The sequence below is a fragment of the Thunnus thynnus genome, chromosome 5, assembly GCF_963924715.1.
Source record: "Thunnus thynnus chromosome 5, fThuThy2.1, whole genome shotgun sequence".
In the NCBI taxonomy this organism is placed as follows: domain Eukaryota; kingdom Metazoa; phylum Chordata; class Actinopteri; order Scombriformes; family Scombridae; genus Thunnus; species Thunnus thynnus.
The window spans coordinates 32,154,489-32,169,096 of NC_089521.1; the positions used below are offsets into that span (position 1 = coordinate 32,154,489).

A 14,608-nucleotide genomic window follows, 5' to 3' on the forward strand; every position below is an offset into this window, starting at 1 on the left:
AGTATTGAAAACAGTATTAAGTTGATTTAGTTGGTAAGTATCCACACGTCTATTCTTCTTCTCTTCTATTCGGGTTGAAATTGTTAATTTGCAAAAAAAATGCTTAGTTTTTAGCGTGTAGGCTTGTGTGTCAAACTGCATAATAGATTTTTTTTGTATACAACAAATCATACAACCCTTCCACAGAGATGTACTAAGAATTAGACACTAATTTTTATAGTCCAGGTGATATGTGCCAAATTTGAGGTGATATGTTCACTTTTTCATAAAAGCATGAAACTTGGCACATTTGTACAGTTTGGGGCCCTGAACATTTTCAGAAATGGAGCCATTGCAAAAATGCCTTAATGAATGCACCATTAACTATTAACCTGAACAGTTTATGATGTTGTATATGGTATCATTGTAATCCTTGGCCATCAAAACATGGGGGTAGACATCACTTTTTCTGTGTTATCATGTTTGGTTCCAGAGATATGATGCAATATACATAATTAGGTTATGGCGGAAAGTAAATTGGTTGCCATGGCCACCACAAGGTGTTTTTGTGATGGCTCCATTTCTGAAAATGTTCAGGGCCCCAAATTGTACAAGTGTGCCAAGTTTTATGGTTTTATGAAACAGTGAACATAATTTTCACATATCACCTGGACTATTAGAACTAAGAATTAGTACTAAGACACAGCAGCTACTTTAGGAAATTAGTGAAAATATGTCCTGGAAATTACTGTAGTAGGACAGTAAGGTATCAGTAAAATGAATGTTACTGAGATTGTTGATAGCATTTTTAAGAAAAAACCTAATTTGCTGTGTATGTGTGCTATGTATCATTTGACACATTAAACTACAAACAGAAAGTATTTTCTGATTTCTAAAAAGTAGTCAATAATCTAATTTATAAAGAGTGTTTTCAGATTAGAAACCGTGTATGAACCCAAACATAATGAGTGGGAACTTTACCACCTAAACCAATTTAACATGTTTTTCTGTTTTTCTCATAATTTGTACCAAATTGCACCACCCTCTCCGTAAAATGTCTTAAAAACAAATTGATAAATATCTGCAAATTACTAAAGAAATTTCCAGGAAATTAGCATAAAATTAAAGGAGCTGTAAAATACCAAACACATGTAAGTAGGAAAACCTCATTAAAGGTACAGTATGTAGGATTGGAGTGGAGTCATGTGGCATGCTTCATATGTTTAGATAAGGATGAAGGTTTTCTGAAGAACAATCTAATATCATTTTTTATTCAGGATTTATGCTTTTTAGTGGCCTTTAATGAACATCATTTCCCATAAACGTCACGGCTCGACAGAAGAGGCGAGTCCATGAGCGAGTGGAGGGGTCTCTGTATATAACACAATTTCTAATTTGACTGTTCTTCTATGTGTGTGTGTGTCTTCTGTTAAAAGAAAAAAGTGAAAACACACACACACAGAGTGAAGTAGTTTGGGTAATTTTCAGGGGAGTACCGTCCTTGTTTTACTTTGTTGAAATACAGTTTGTCTGTTGATCAATCTGTGTTGAAAGCATGATGACACACAAGTTCCTCTGCAGAGAAGACAGCGCAGATTCACTTTAATAACTGCATACAGTAAATATTCAGAACAGTTTTCACTAATATGGAATTAATCGTTTGAAGGACACAGTATTTTCCATCCAACCCAAATATCTTTATATTCGACTGCTTGAAGGTAAAAAGTAATGAAATTGAAAGGGATTTAATATTTGTCCATTAGATGATGTCCTGTCAGTGGCTGTGAAACAGTAAACCACGATGCAGGGAAACAACATTTACAGCACATTATACAGCACATACGTTTTTTTGGAGGAGGGTTTCCCTGCCTTTAAATAAGATTTAAACCAGGAAGTAACGTAACAAATCTGGATTACCAACTGCCCAGGTTTACTCCACATCATTTGGGTTTACATAATCTGATTAATCTATAATTAGTTATAAATCAGCAGCAGTGAAGTCCAATCTGATCTCTGACAGGTTCTTCATCTTGTGGTCTTGAAGAAGGACTCTGTCAAAATCTAGTTTGAAGACTTTAATAGTTTCTTTATATTGAGCTCATTTGTAGTTCAACTTTAAGGCTGCAACGAATAGTTGATTAATCAATTAGTTTCAAACTATTTAATTAATCAGCAACTAATTTGATAATGATCGATTAATCGTTTTGAGTCCTTTTTTAAGAAAAAAAAAGTCAAAATTCTCTGATTCCAGCTTCTCAAATGCGAATATTTTCTGGTTTCTTTAGTATTCTGAGACAGAAAACTGAATATCTTTGGGTTGTGGACTGTTGGTCGAGTCAAAACAAGACATTTTAGGTTGCATCTTAGGCTCTGGGAAACAGTGTTTGACATTATTCACCATTTTCTGACATTTAATGGACCAAACGATGAATCAGTTAATTGAGAAAATAACAGATTAATCATTAGTTACAGCTCTAATTGTGTTTTATCAAACAGTTGACTGAGGGACAGGTAGTAGTATTATATCATAGGAGGACTGTAGGGATGTATTTATAAATAATCCATTAATTGTTAAGTGTCAGAAAATAGTGAAAAACGATCATTTTCCCTGAAGCTCAAGTTAACGTATTCAAAGAAGAAAAAACATTTCCTGAAGAACATGCGTGTGAGTGCTGGAAGTTGGTGATCGCTTAAAAGTTGCATGAAAGCTGTAAAAGTTCTGCAAAATAAAGAGAGGAAAGATTATCATTTTCTTTAATAATCCATTGATTGTTCAGTGAACTAAGTGACAGAAAATAGTGAAAAATGCTGATCATCATTCCCTGAAGAACAAATGAAAATATTGACTTGTTTTGTCTGAGCAACAGTAAAAAACACAAAGATGTTTACGATTGTGGAAAACTAGCAAACATTCACATCTGTGAAGCTGCTACCAGAGTATTTTTGACATCTTTGCTTACAAAATGACTTAATTACATTTTGTAAACAATTAATTTTCTGTCAATCATCTTATCAATTCAGCTCTAGAGTTCTACCATGTATAGTGGGGGTCAATAGAGACCCTCACAGGAGATTAATGTAACATTTTAGCTTCGCTACATTGGCTTCCTGTAAAATCTGGAATAGAATTTAAAATCCTTCTCCTAACTTACAAAGTCTGTCAAATAGTCAGGCACCATCATATCTTGAAGAGCTCATAATATCGTATTATCCCGCTAGAACACTGCGCTCCCAGTATGCAGCTTAATGGTGGCTCCTTCAGTCTTTAAAAGTAGAATGGGAGGCAGAGCCTTCAGCTATCAGGCTCCTCTCCTGTGGAACCATCTTCCAGATTCAGTCTGGGGTGCAGACACCCTCTCTATGTTTAAGAGTAGGCTTAAAACTTTCCTTTTTGATAAAGCTTATAGTTAGGGCCGACAAGGCTCGCCTTGGATCAGCTCTTAGTTATGCTGCTATAGGCCTAGACTGCTGGGGGACTTCCCATGATGCACTGAGCTCCTCTCTCCTCCTCCTCCTCTCCATCTGTATGCATTCATGTAACATCAATGCATGTCACTAACTTTGCTTCTTCCCAGGATTTTTTTGCGACTTCTCATCTCGCAGGAAACCCTGGGTTCTGGGCCGAGCCTTTGCGGTCCTTCACAGTCCTGTTGGCATCCTTCCCAGGCTGTTGCTTCTTATTGTTATTGTTATGATTGTTGTTATTCTGTCCCCCCCTCCCCATTTCCCTCTTTCTTTCTCTCTCTAAACCCAACCGTTCAAGGAAGATGGCCGCCCACCAAGAGCCGGGTTCTGCTTGAGGTTTCTACCCGTTAAAGGGGAGTTTTTCCTTCCCGCTGTCCCAAAGTGCTGCTCATGGGGGAATTGTTGGGTCTCTAAATTAAAGAGTACGGTCTATGTGAAAAGTGCCCTGAGATGACTTTTGTTGTGATTTGGCGCTATATAAATAAAAACTGATTGATGGATTGATTGATTGTATAACATGGCTGTTATAAGTGAGGAGTTCTTGTGCAAAAAGCTACAGAATCAGTCAGTAACTCTGATGATTGAGCTCCAGAATAGTTTGGAGTTTTGTCCTCAGATGAACTCCTTCACCACTAACTCTTTCAGGGAGCGGGAGGACACCTCTCCCCTCTCGGCGTCTCTCAGCGCAGTCAGCTCTTCCTGTAACTGAGCCACCGGCTGGCCCAGCTGGTATCCTAAATCCACCAGCAGGTCCAGCAGCGAGGCTCTGTAGTTCTTCAGTCCGTATCGTCTCACCGGAGGCAGAGCCCTCTGAGCAGACGTAAACGCTTGTTCAGGTTCCTCCAGGTCCCGGTAACAAACGGCGAGGGCAGCGAGCGTCGGTACGAGCAGGGTGGGTTTCTGCCACGGCACCAGCTTCTCCTGAATCCCCAGAATCGTCTGCAGCTGCTCCAGAGCCAGCCTGAACTGTCCCGCTCGCAGCAAACTGTGCGCTTTCTTCTGCTCCTGCTCCGTGAAGAATTTGGGGAAAAGAGGTGAATGTCGGACGCAACGTGTTGCGTAAAGTTTAGCCAGGTAGTCCTGGAGACCCAGGCGCCGCTCTGAGATGATTTCAGGGGAGAAGTTTCCAGTCAGGAGTTTGCGGGGAAGCACCACCTCCTCCAGCTCCTCGTTGAACTCCCTCAGCAGTGCCTGGTGAAAGCGGGAAAAGTCGCTGTAGCGGCGCTCCACGGACACGCGGCAAGAGTCGAAGCTGCCAGAGCGCATCACCACGACCTCATATAACTGGAAACACACGGAGGTTACATGTTAGAACAAAGATTTATCAGGCTGCTCTGCTGTCTTCCACTGGGCCTTTGTTACACTACCACAAGGTGGCGCAAAAGACAGACACTTTCAAATGTTCATGGTGACTTTAGTGGACGGGTTCACAATTTTTTCAGGTCTGTCAAGTTTATCTGAAGCTAATATGAAGCTTCAGCGTCCAAATGAGTCAAATCAAGTAGATATCTTTCAACGTTACAGTCTTTTTAGTGTTTAGTTCCTCTTTTTGTTACTATACTTCCACCGCAGCTCAACAGGGAAACACTGTCCGAGGAAACACAAAGAAAAATTGAAACAAATTTGACTTTGCGGCCAAACCGTGTAATTACAACGTCACGTGATGCACACTGGCCCAAAAAGACTTTTTCCCATAGACTTACATTGTGAAAGAGACGTCTGTAAATCAGCGGATAAATTTTTTCTGAGCGTCACAACCCCCCCGAAATGACTTGTCTCACTATCAGAATTAAATCCGTTCGGTTTGATCACATTTCAAAAGCCTAGAAGAGCCGCATAATTAAATTGTTTTATCTCCATTCAAGTTAGCTGGAGGGCTAAACTGGAAGTAGCCGACTCGGCCAGCGACAGTCACTAGTGCGCATGCACTATGGGCCGCACAATGCGGAAGATCTGGGTACTTTCATGCCGGGAAGTCGATTTTTTATTGCTTCATGCGCCACTGAGCAACTTTCATAGGAATGAACGGGGCCCCACCTCTAACGCTGTATTCTCTTTATACATCCATGGTCTGTGCCAGCCGAGCAATTCCTGTAGGACTGAATGGGCGCCATTTTTAGTCTGGTATCCATCTCTTATGATATATCCATGGGGATGCATCAGGGCGCTTTAATGTTTACACTACAAAAGATATATGGTCAAATGCGTCCCAGACCAAATGGGCAAGTGGTCTGAGTGATCGGATCACAATGCGTCTTGGTGGTCGTTTACATTTGTATTTAGCACTGTGCACTGTGTGTAAACAGGGTCTATGAGAGCGCTGAGAGTGAACCAAAACAGTAAAGTTGCTGAACAATGAGCTGAAACTCATAAAGTGAAACTATAAAGCTCCGTAAAGCCGAGGAGAGCTTCAGACAAGTCATCATGTGATCCATTATTAATATAAAAATACTGATTATAGCTGTCTAACTTAACAGTATTATTTGGAAGGTCCTGGCTTCAAACAGAACAGATGGCGCCGACCATGAGCTGCAACTCTGGGCTGCAAACTGGCTCCAATGCAAACCAGTGGGTGATGTCACACTTCGCTACGTCCGTCTTTTATACACAGTCTATAGTCTCACCACGTATTTGGACAGAGCCTGTTCAATGATACGAGTCGATGGGATTTCAAACAGCAGCCTGACGGGTCGCTCCCTCTGCTTCTCCGCCCTCAAGTTCTGCTGCAGCTCCTTAGTGGTTAAACTGGAAGAGGTGAGAAATTCACCTACACACACACACACACACACACACACACACACACACACACACACACACACAGAGTATACATTTATAAAGTTTTCTTTTCATTCTAAAGGAAAAATCCACTTCTAAAAACCGTTTGTGTGATGATTCTTCTTGCATTTCTATACTTCGTGTTTCAGTTTGGTGGATATTATTTCATCCCAGTGATAATATAATGTTGCCAAAATGATGACAGTGAAGTCACATCAAGATATTTGTAACAGTAACAATAAGAGTGTAAAAGCAGAAAAGTGCTCAGCAAGCTAAAACAGTTAGAGCTACAGCCAGCAGCCGGTTAGCTTAGCTTAGCATAAAGACTGGAAACAGAGGGAAACTGCTAGCCTGGTTCTGTCCAAAGGTAACAAAATCCACCTCCCAGGACCTCTAAAGCTCTAAGTACTCATGCAGAAAAATGTCCCATGTCAGTATTATATTGTTTGAGATTATTGAATTATAATTACTGATGCATTAGTAGCGTTTTTTTTCTGTTTTAACTACTTTATATAGTGTTGAGTAATTTAATGTGTAAGATTCCATCATATTTTACAGTATAAAGTCACTTGGTTAAAATTTTACCCAGTTTGGGTCAATATGACACCAACATAATACTGGGTTAATGTTTTCTAGAAAGCCCCTCAAGACAAGGGTACAAAGGTTGTTTTGACTCAGTTTAATGTTTCTTTTTATTTTACTCTTGAGTTATTTACCCAAACTAAAGCTCGTTATAATCTACTCCACTCTTTTTAAACTTACATGTCACAGTTACTCTGTTATTGATTGTTAATAACTTATCTTTTGAATGTCATACGCACATCGTTTTGTACAAGAAACAATACATTTGTGACAATTTTTAGCCAAAGCTTGTAATGTGTAACACTGGGTCAAAATAACAGATTGCTACTGGGTCAAGTTAACCCGATGTTGTAATGGTGCCATATTGACCCAAACTGGGTAAAAATTTAAGCCAGTGATTTTTTAGTGCGCACATTATATGTTTTTGTGTGTAAAATCTGAATCTGCAAAGTAACTACCGTTGTGAGATAAATGTAGCTCCATAAAAAGTACATATTTCTATCTGAAATGTAGTCAACTAGAAGCATAAAGTAGCAAAAAACTGAAATACTCAAGTAAAATCCAAGTATCTTAAAACTGTACTTAGGTACAGTACTTGAGTAAATGTACTTTCCACCTCCATTGATCAGTATGACAGCAAATGAGTGTATTTTCCCAAAATGTGTAAATATTCTTTTAACTGCAGGTTTTAGTATCAGTCCCTCAGAATCAAAGAGGGAAGTTAAGGAGAAGTAGAAGAAGATGCGGCAGGTTGAAAGGGAGTTAATGATTATGTAAAGAGCACAAAACTACATCATAAAACAACACATCCCAGACTGCGAAGTACCTGGAAACAAAGGGTCTTCAGTGTGTCTCCCTGGTTCTGCCATCGCACACAGCTGCTGAACAACATGGAGAAGATCAACAGAAAATGATGAAAGTAAAGCTTCCTTATTATCCTAACATGTCTTTACTCACTGTTCCAGTTAGTTATTTGTAAGCTTTCCCCTCACAGACTTTGCTTTATGTTTCTCTTACCTCTTAACAGTGAGGTGTTTAAAAGCTGTCGTCGCTCCAGAAAAGTAGAAAAAAAACCTGTCCTGAAGCACAAATATAAACATGTACCGTGTGGTTTTTGTGCTAACAGATAAGTACACAGAGAGAGGAAGTTCCTCTGAGGATAAATTCATACCAACGTGCAAGAGTGAAAGCAAGAGGAAGACAAAAAGGGTGCAGAGGGAAGTGAAATTTAACACCAGCGCTGTTGTAGACTGGGAGGTGTGTCTGTAAAGTCTAATTCAGAAGAGTGTGAGCAGATAAATGTATAGAGCTTCACTTTGGTTAAAATAAAGCTTAGCATATTGGTTTAATGGCTCTGGACATACCAGCTGGGTGGTGTTCAGACTATCACCACAATACATCTGACAGTGAATATAATCATCTAACATGACAGTATACATATGTTGAGTCTGTCTCCAACTTCAATTTCAATTCCAATTCCATTCTCAGTTTTATTTATATAGCACTACATCAAAGCAGAAGTTATCTCAGGGCACTTTTCACATAGAGCAGGTCTAGACCATACTCTTTATTTTACATTGACCCAACATTCCCCCCCCCCCCCCCCCCATGGGCAGCACTTGACGACAGCAGCAAGGAAAAACTCACCTTTAACAAGAAGAAACCTCAAGCAGAACCGGTTAGTAGGTGGACGGCCATCTGTCCGGACCGGTTGGATTGAGAGAGAAAGAGAAAGAGAAACCTGAGATGAACTCAAACCAAATCAAACAGTTGAGAGTGAATGAAAAAAACAATCTTGTTTGAAAAGAGGAAGGCCTTCACACTGACACATTTATTCAAATCGACAACGTGCGTAAGTCACATCTTAATAATTTACATATGCAGTATATATACAGTGAGCACTTTATTAGGAACACTTGTCTCCTCATGTGTTTTAATGGGGTAAACAAAATATTAGGAACACTTTTCAATATAATGTGTCCTCGTGCATGCACAGTGACCTCTTCCTAACATGGCAATACTTTCCAGAGAGTGAAAATGTTTGGCTCTTAACATGAAAAACATATAAAATCTCCAGACTTATCCTTTAAATGCCCGATCGTCAGACATGTTGCAGTTCCTCTCTGATCCTCTAGATGGAGACAGTTTCAAAGGATTTTCTGCCGTTTTTCAGTTTTCTCACAATTTATTTCCTCATCTGCTGAAGAGTTTTAAACCTTTTCACGGTTGAAGTATCGTCCAGGTCGACATTTTGGCCTCGATACGTGCTGTTTTGCAGAGATGGAAAGTACTGAGGATATACGTCTCACGACAGTAAATGCAGAAAGACTAAGACTTAGAAAACTCTAAGTCAAAGTCAAGGTTGCTTTTATTGTTTCCTGAAGGAACTGCTGCATATGAAATAGACATGTTACAAAGAAAGAAAAAAAAAACACTAGCAAACAAACACATTCACAAAAAACCTGCAGCAAATTACTGTAACACGGTTAAAAAGACAAGAATCTAAAACATTTTACTATGTCTGGAAAATATCACAGGTGATGTAAAGTATATATAACTCAGTATGAGCAGAACACAAAATATGACCTTATTATATATATATATATATATATATATATATATATATATATATATATATGTATGTATGAGGATGTCATGATTTAAAAGAGACCCATGTGTCTGTGGTGCATCATTTACAGGATTATTAAGACATTATTATTGTGAAAAAACATTAAATTAAATGACTCCTGACTGACTATGCACCTTCAGTTTTACTCAACCTGACAATTAAAACTGTTAAATCACTTTTTGTCTTTAATTTACGGTGGCCCTGAGGTGCAGAACACAACATTTCACAAAACACAACAACATTTGTATTTTATAATGTTGTGTTTGCTGAAATGTCCTCGTATTTTACATCTGAGGGCGACAAAATCAATGGGAAATACCATAAGTTTTGAAATACCAAGAGTTTGATGATGTGGTGAAGTAGCGTGGGATCATGGGAGTTGTTGTCTTCATTGTTAAACAACCAGCTTCTTCGGGTTAGGATTATTTCAGTGTTCATCGTTCAGGATGTTTTTACCAGGAGCCGAATTATCTGCAGAGGTCTCCTCCTCTCCAAAACAAACAGATCTGATGATTAAAACCGGTAAAAACACTGAATAAAGCAGTTTAACGTAAAAAATCAGTGTTTCTCCGACGCTGTCTGGCGGGCACAGGACGTCCGGTAGGGGCTGCTAGCCGAGCTGCTGCTAACGTTTGCTCAACTTGTTTCTCTGATAACTTAAGCTCTAGACGTCCGATGACTAAAATCCTTCATCCGGTTAAAAGATATAGTTAAAAACAACCAAGATCTACAAAGTTTATCATAAAAATGTGGCTTAAAACTCAATTTATGGCTGTTTCTGGTAGACAACCACAACGCCAACCTATTATCTTGTATGCCTATACTCTTTGGGAGACGCAATTGTAGCAGACAAACACGACGCCGCCGTGTGCATCTTGTCCGTGTTTACTCTTTGGTAGAGGAGGTATGATGCCTTTGACATGTGACCAAATGAAACGGTCCGTTACTTTGATTAAATTACAGATTTCTCTGGGTTTGAAAATTGTTGGAAACATTTGGGATAATGTAAGTATACAACATATATAACATAGGTCTAGTTGTTCTCAGACATTTTCAGCTTTAATAAACCCTGCAACCTTTAAATTAGAGATTAAATTAGTTTAATGTCTTTAAGTCTTTATCACTCTGAATGTTTTATTACTCACTAACTAAACAGTATTATTTTGAGGAAATAATGTGAGAATAATGTCAAATGTAATGTAATCTCCATCATTAGTAACACTGTGTTTAAATATACAAAAACAGGCCAATAAAAGGTCTTTATAGATATTTTTACACCAATATTAGAAATGTTTAATATATTTTAATTCCTAATGAGTCATGAGACAGTAGCAGCCGCCTGGTACGTCTCTCTTCACACCAGCGTTCATTCATGAAACAATCGTCCGTCTGTGGACGTCAGCGTCTCTTTCATACAGAAAATAAGCAGATAAATGAGTGTTTGTGATGGAAACAAAGGCATGTCTCTGAGGCCGTGTTGTTTTAACAGAGCAGGCTGCTGCTCGATGCATTTATTTATCAGTTTTGATACATTTCTGTCACTCTGTACCAACTGAACACATCTCTGTTTGTTCTTACAGTGAGACACAATCAGCTGACAGACCGGACTCGACCTCTTAAGCTGATTGAAGATGGAAAAAAGAAAAAAAAAACCTCACTGCTGCTTCTGTTCTTTGTAACACTGATTAGTCTGATTTTATTCTGTGATGCAGTTGTTCCCAACTTTTTGGGTTTGTGATCCTTGGCAACGAAGGTTATTTTATGTTTTAGAGTTGCAGTTCAACTAAACAATGATGATTCCCTCTAAGATTTTCCATTGGAATAGTTTATAGAGGCCTGATGAGGCAAAAACACTCAGTATTTCACAATGAAAAAGCAAAGATTAGAGAAAAGCAACCAAGTGGCAACTACCACTGCTTGAAGCTGAAGCCAATGCTTAAGTGTGATGCCATGGACCGCCGCTAGATGCTGACTCCAACTGACTCCCATTTTCAACGAGTAATTATGGACTCAATCGCTAAATTCAATCATACAGATGCTGCATCATTAGAGGACTTTGGATGAATCCGACAGACGAAGTTATAATCCTGTAAAAAGGTCACATTAAATGTCAGAACATTCACAGATTGATTGATAAACAGATGAAGCATCTCTGTACTTATTGAGACACTTTTTCACTAATGGATACAGCGGCATTCTGCCATCTCTGATCAATAATCAATTAACAGTATGGCTGGTAAAGAAAGGTCGCTCTCAGCAGGAAAATGGCTCCTTTGAGTGTTGTGGAAACATACAGATACAATCTGTTTTCTACAGAAAAAGGTCAGATTGTAGCCTGTTTAGGTCTAAGAGTGAAAATAAACTGCTGCTTTTGCATTTAAAGGAAGTGGTCACCATTATGGTCAAAAATGTTTGTGTTTCAGCTTGTAGCTTCCTGCTTCTCCTGCACGTTACCTTCATGTTCAGCTCAGTGTTGGTATGAATGTGTTTTATTATGTAAATGTCTTTGTGTTCGCATCAAATCTTTAAATCTTTTATAAAACCGGTGGTTTAATGTGCAGATAAATAATGCAAAAGAAGTTTTTACAACAAGAACATCATGTGACACCCCTTATCTTTAGACCCCCCCCCATTTAATTCAAGAAAATCTCCACTTAAAAGTCACATTGTGGGAGTTTTGTGTTGCTTCCTACTGACCCAGAATCAGTAGTTTTAAATGTTCTTGAAAGGTAAGATTAGCTTAGTTTAAATGCACACGTGTCGCTCGGATCGAAGAGTTAAAACTAATCGTGAAATGTAATTTTTCTCATCAAGGACAAGAGCTGCTGATCCGTTGATTGGCAGTGAGATAGTCCTGTCGGTTTATGCGCAAACCAAAAGTTATATAAAAATGAATTTAGTGTCACAGCGGTTTGAGGTTTGAGGTGAGCTTTTCTTGAATGAGTCAGACATGAGGTGACGGTTGGTCGGTGTTTTGTACAGACAGCTGGTGTAGGGATGATGTAATATTCCTGTGATGACAGATTGCGTCTGCAAAACTGTAATGTAGCATAATAACACTTCACCGCCTCCTCTCAGAAAAAAACATCAGCGGACTGTGAACTTTTGTTTGACAATTATAAATATAACATAGAATAAAAAAAACAAAACAAATCCATGACGCTGAAAAATTCATCCAGAGGAGAATAAGAAACTCTGATGTACGGCTGCTCGCGGTTCATTCTCCTCCTGTGTCTCATAACTTTTATATTGTCTTGTATAATTTTTGGGTTGCGTTCAGGGACGCTGTAGTCAAGGGCAAACAGCTCGTATGTGATGAGCAGAGCAGATAATCTCTCAGACTGACTGTGAACTGCTGATAAGGAAAGAAAATGTGAACCTTTAATGAATGTCGACGGCAGGTTTATTTTACAGCAGAGGTTACTGCGCAGCCTCTCTGAGTGTTCATCTACTCTGTGCAGGTTCACACCCAAACATTGATTAATATTTAGTTTCAAAATGACACACGGTGATGCATGGATCCTCTCCACACATGCAAATGAAACTTTTTTTTTGAGATTAATCGTCTCAAGCGAAGACTGTTTTATTTGCATGTTTATATTACAGGTTTCTGATGATATTTGGTGATAGCTGAGAGTCTTTGGGTTTGTCATTGCACCTCTACACTACACATTATCTGCAGCCATTTTCATCAAATTTGGATTCTGCAGCTCGAGCTGCAACGATTAGTCGATTAGCTGATCAGAAAAAAAAAGGAATCTGCAACTATTTTGGTGATATAATAATCATTTCACTCATTCTTCAAGCAAAAATACTAAAAGTTCTTTGGTTCCAGCCTCTAAAATCTAACAGTTTGCTGCTTTTCTTTGTCATATTTGACAGTAAATTAACATTTTAAGGTTTTGGACTGTTAGTCAGACTAAACAAGGGAATTGAAGACATCACCGTGGGCTCTGAGAAACAGTGAATGTCATTTTTTTCATTCTTTTTTAACATTTCATTGATTAAATGATCAAACAGATTAATTGATATCTCAAGTAATCGTTAGCTGCAGCCCTGCTGTAAACACAAACTCAGGTTTTAAATCAGCTCATCAAATCTACCAGAGACTTCCCAGTTGAATAAAACATCCTGACAAACACGAGAGTTGCAGGAAAGAGGCGGAAACTACATTTAAACACTGATGACGTGTACTACAGTGTAGCACAGCGCGCACTGAAGTGCTGTAGTACACTGCAAAAACAGTGTGTGGTAATATTTCACACCATTTCACACGCATTACAAATTTTTATAGAAAATTGTTGAGTGTCCAAACATTTACAGTTAATGGCTGTTTTTAGATTTTTTGCATCAATTTACAATAAAATTCTATAATTCTATATATATAAGGTCAGCACTTGTTTTTCTACAGCATGACTGTGTTTTCTTACAAGGTTTTGTCAGTAAAAACACACCAAGAAATTAATTTTACATTAAAAATTCATAATTTAAAAAAATAAAAGCAAGGCTTTCTGTTACAAAGACGGCCAATATCAGTGATCATACAACATGAAAGTACAACAAATGTGACACGTCTGTCTTTAAAAACATAAAGTCAAATGATGGTGATTCTACAGAACGGCTGTGATAGCAGGACATACACTGAAATTACATTTTACTGTTTAAATTCCATAATAACAAAAGTCTTTCTTTTAATAATATTGTGAAATGATGGTGATTCTACAACACAGGTGTATTTTTTTTTTACAAAGTTGTGTTAATAGAAGTACTCAGAGCTTTATTAAGGAACATATCTCTGATAAAGCAACAGTTGCCAATGAATTCAATGTTTTTTGTGTGGAGTCATTTGTTTGTTATAAGACATCAGCACTCCAGCAGCGTAACTGTCGCACTGCAATTTGCAAAACCTCATTTAGACAATAGGCAAAACTATGGAACTGTCTGAAAATACAACAATAGGGGTGTTAAATCATGGCTAAAAGAGAAAAAACACTCACCTGTATAGACACATCTGTATTTTAGTGGATGTATTTTTATTTTCATTTCTTATCCTTTTACTTTTTTTTCTTTTTTCTACTTTAACTATTTTAAAGCCTCCTGTGGACAGGTGTTAACATTGAATACAATGCATCTGGTGCTTGTGCATAATTATATGTTGCAGTTCCAATGCTATTGTGA

The 14,608-nt window shown here is 38.3% G+C and overlaps 1 protein-coding gene across 7 annotated transcripts; it reads right to left on the reverse strand.

The window, feature by feature from the left end:
* Positions 1-1,549: 1,549 nt before the first annotated feature.
* Positions 1,550-10,276, reverse strand: snx20 (sorting nexin 20). Of its 7 annotated transcripts, none has more exons than XM_067590771.1 (6): positions 9,767-10,276; positions 9,018-9,068; positions 8,449-8,932; positions 7,628-7,679; positions 6,069-6,211; positions 1,550-4,728 (listed from the first exon to the last, which is right to left on the reverse strand). In XM_067590771.1, the coding sequence occupies exons 4-6, from the start codon at positions 7,668-7,670 to the stop codon at positions 4,057-4,059; spliced, it is 858 nt and encodes a 285-aa protein (XP_067446872.1). In that variant the 5' UTR covers positions 7,671-7,679; positions 8,449-8,932; positions 9,018-9,068; positions 9,767-10,276; the 3' UTR covers positions 1,550-4,056. The 7 variants fall into 7 exon arrangements, with proteins under 7 accessions (XP_067446872.1, XP_067446870.1, XP_067446868.1 ...); XM_067590769.1 differs by having other exon boundaries at positions 7,628-7,682; positions 8,445-8,932; XM_067590767.1 differs by having other exon boundaries at positions 8,445-8,932; positions 9,767-10,275.
* Between the last annotated feature and the right edge of the window lie 4,332 nt (positions 10,277-14,608).

Bases quoted from the DNA above. Each gene is read 5' to 3' on its own strand.
- snx20 (XM_067590771.1), bottom strand. From the start codon at position 7,670: ATGGCAGAACCAGGGAGACACACTGAAGACCCTTTGTTTCCAG. The intron at 6,212-7,627 runs GTACTTCGCAGT...GTGTGTGTGTAG, and splicing joins TGAAGACCCTTTGTTTCCAG to GTGAATTTCTCACCTCTTCC. The intron at 4,729-6,068 runs GTGAGACTATAG...GTGTGTTTCCAG, and splicing joins AGGCTCTGTCCAAATACGTG to TTATATGAGGTCGTGGTGAT.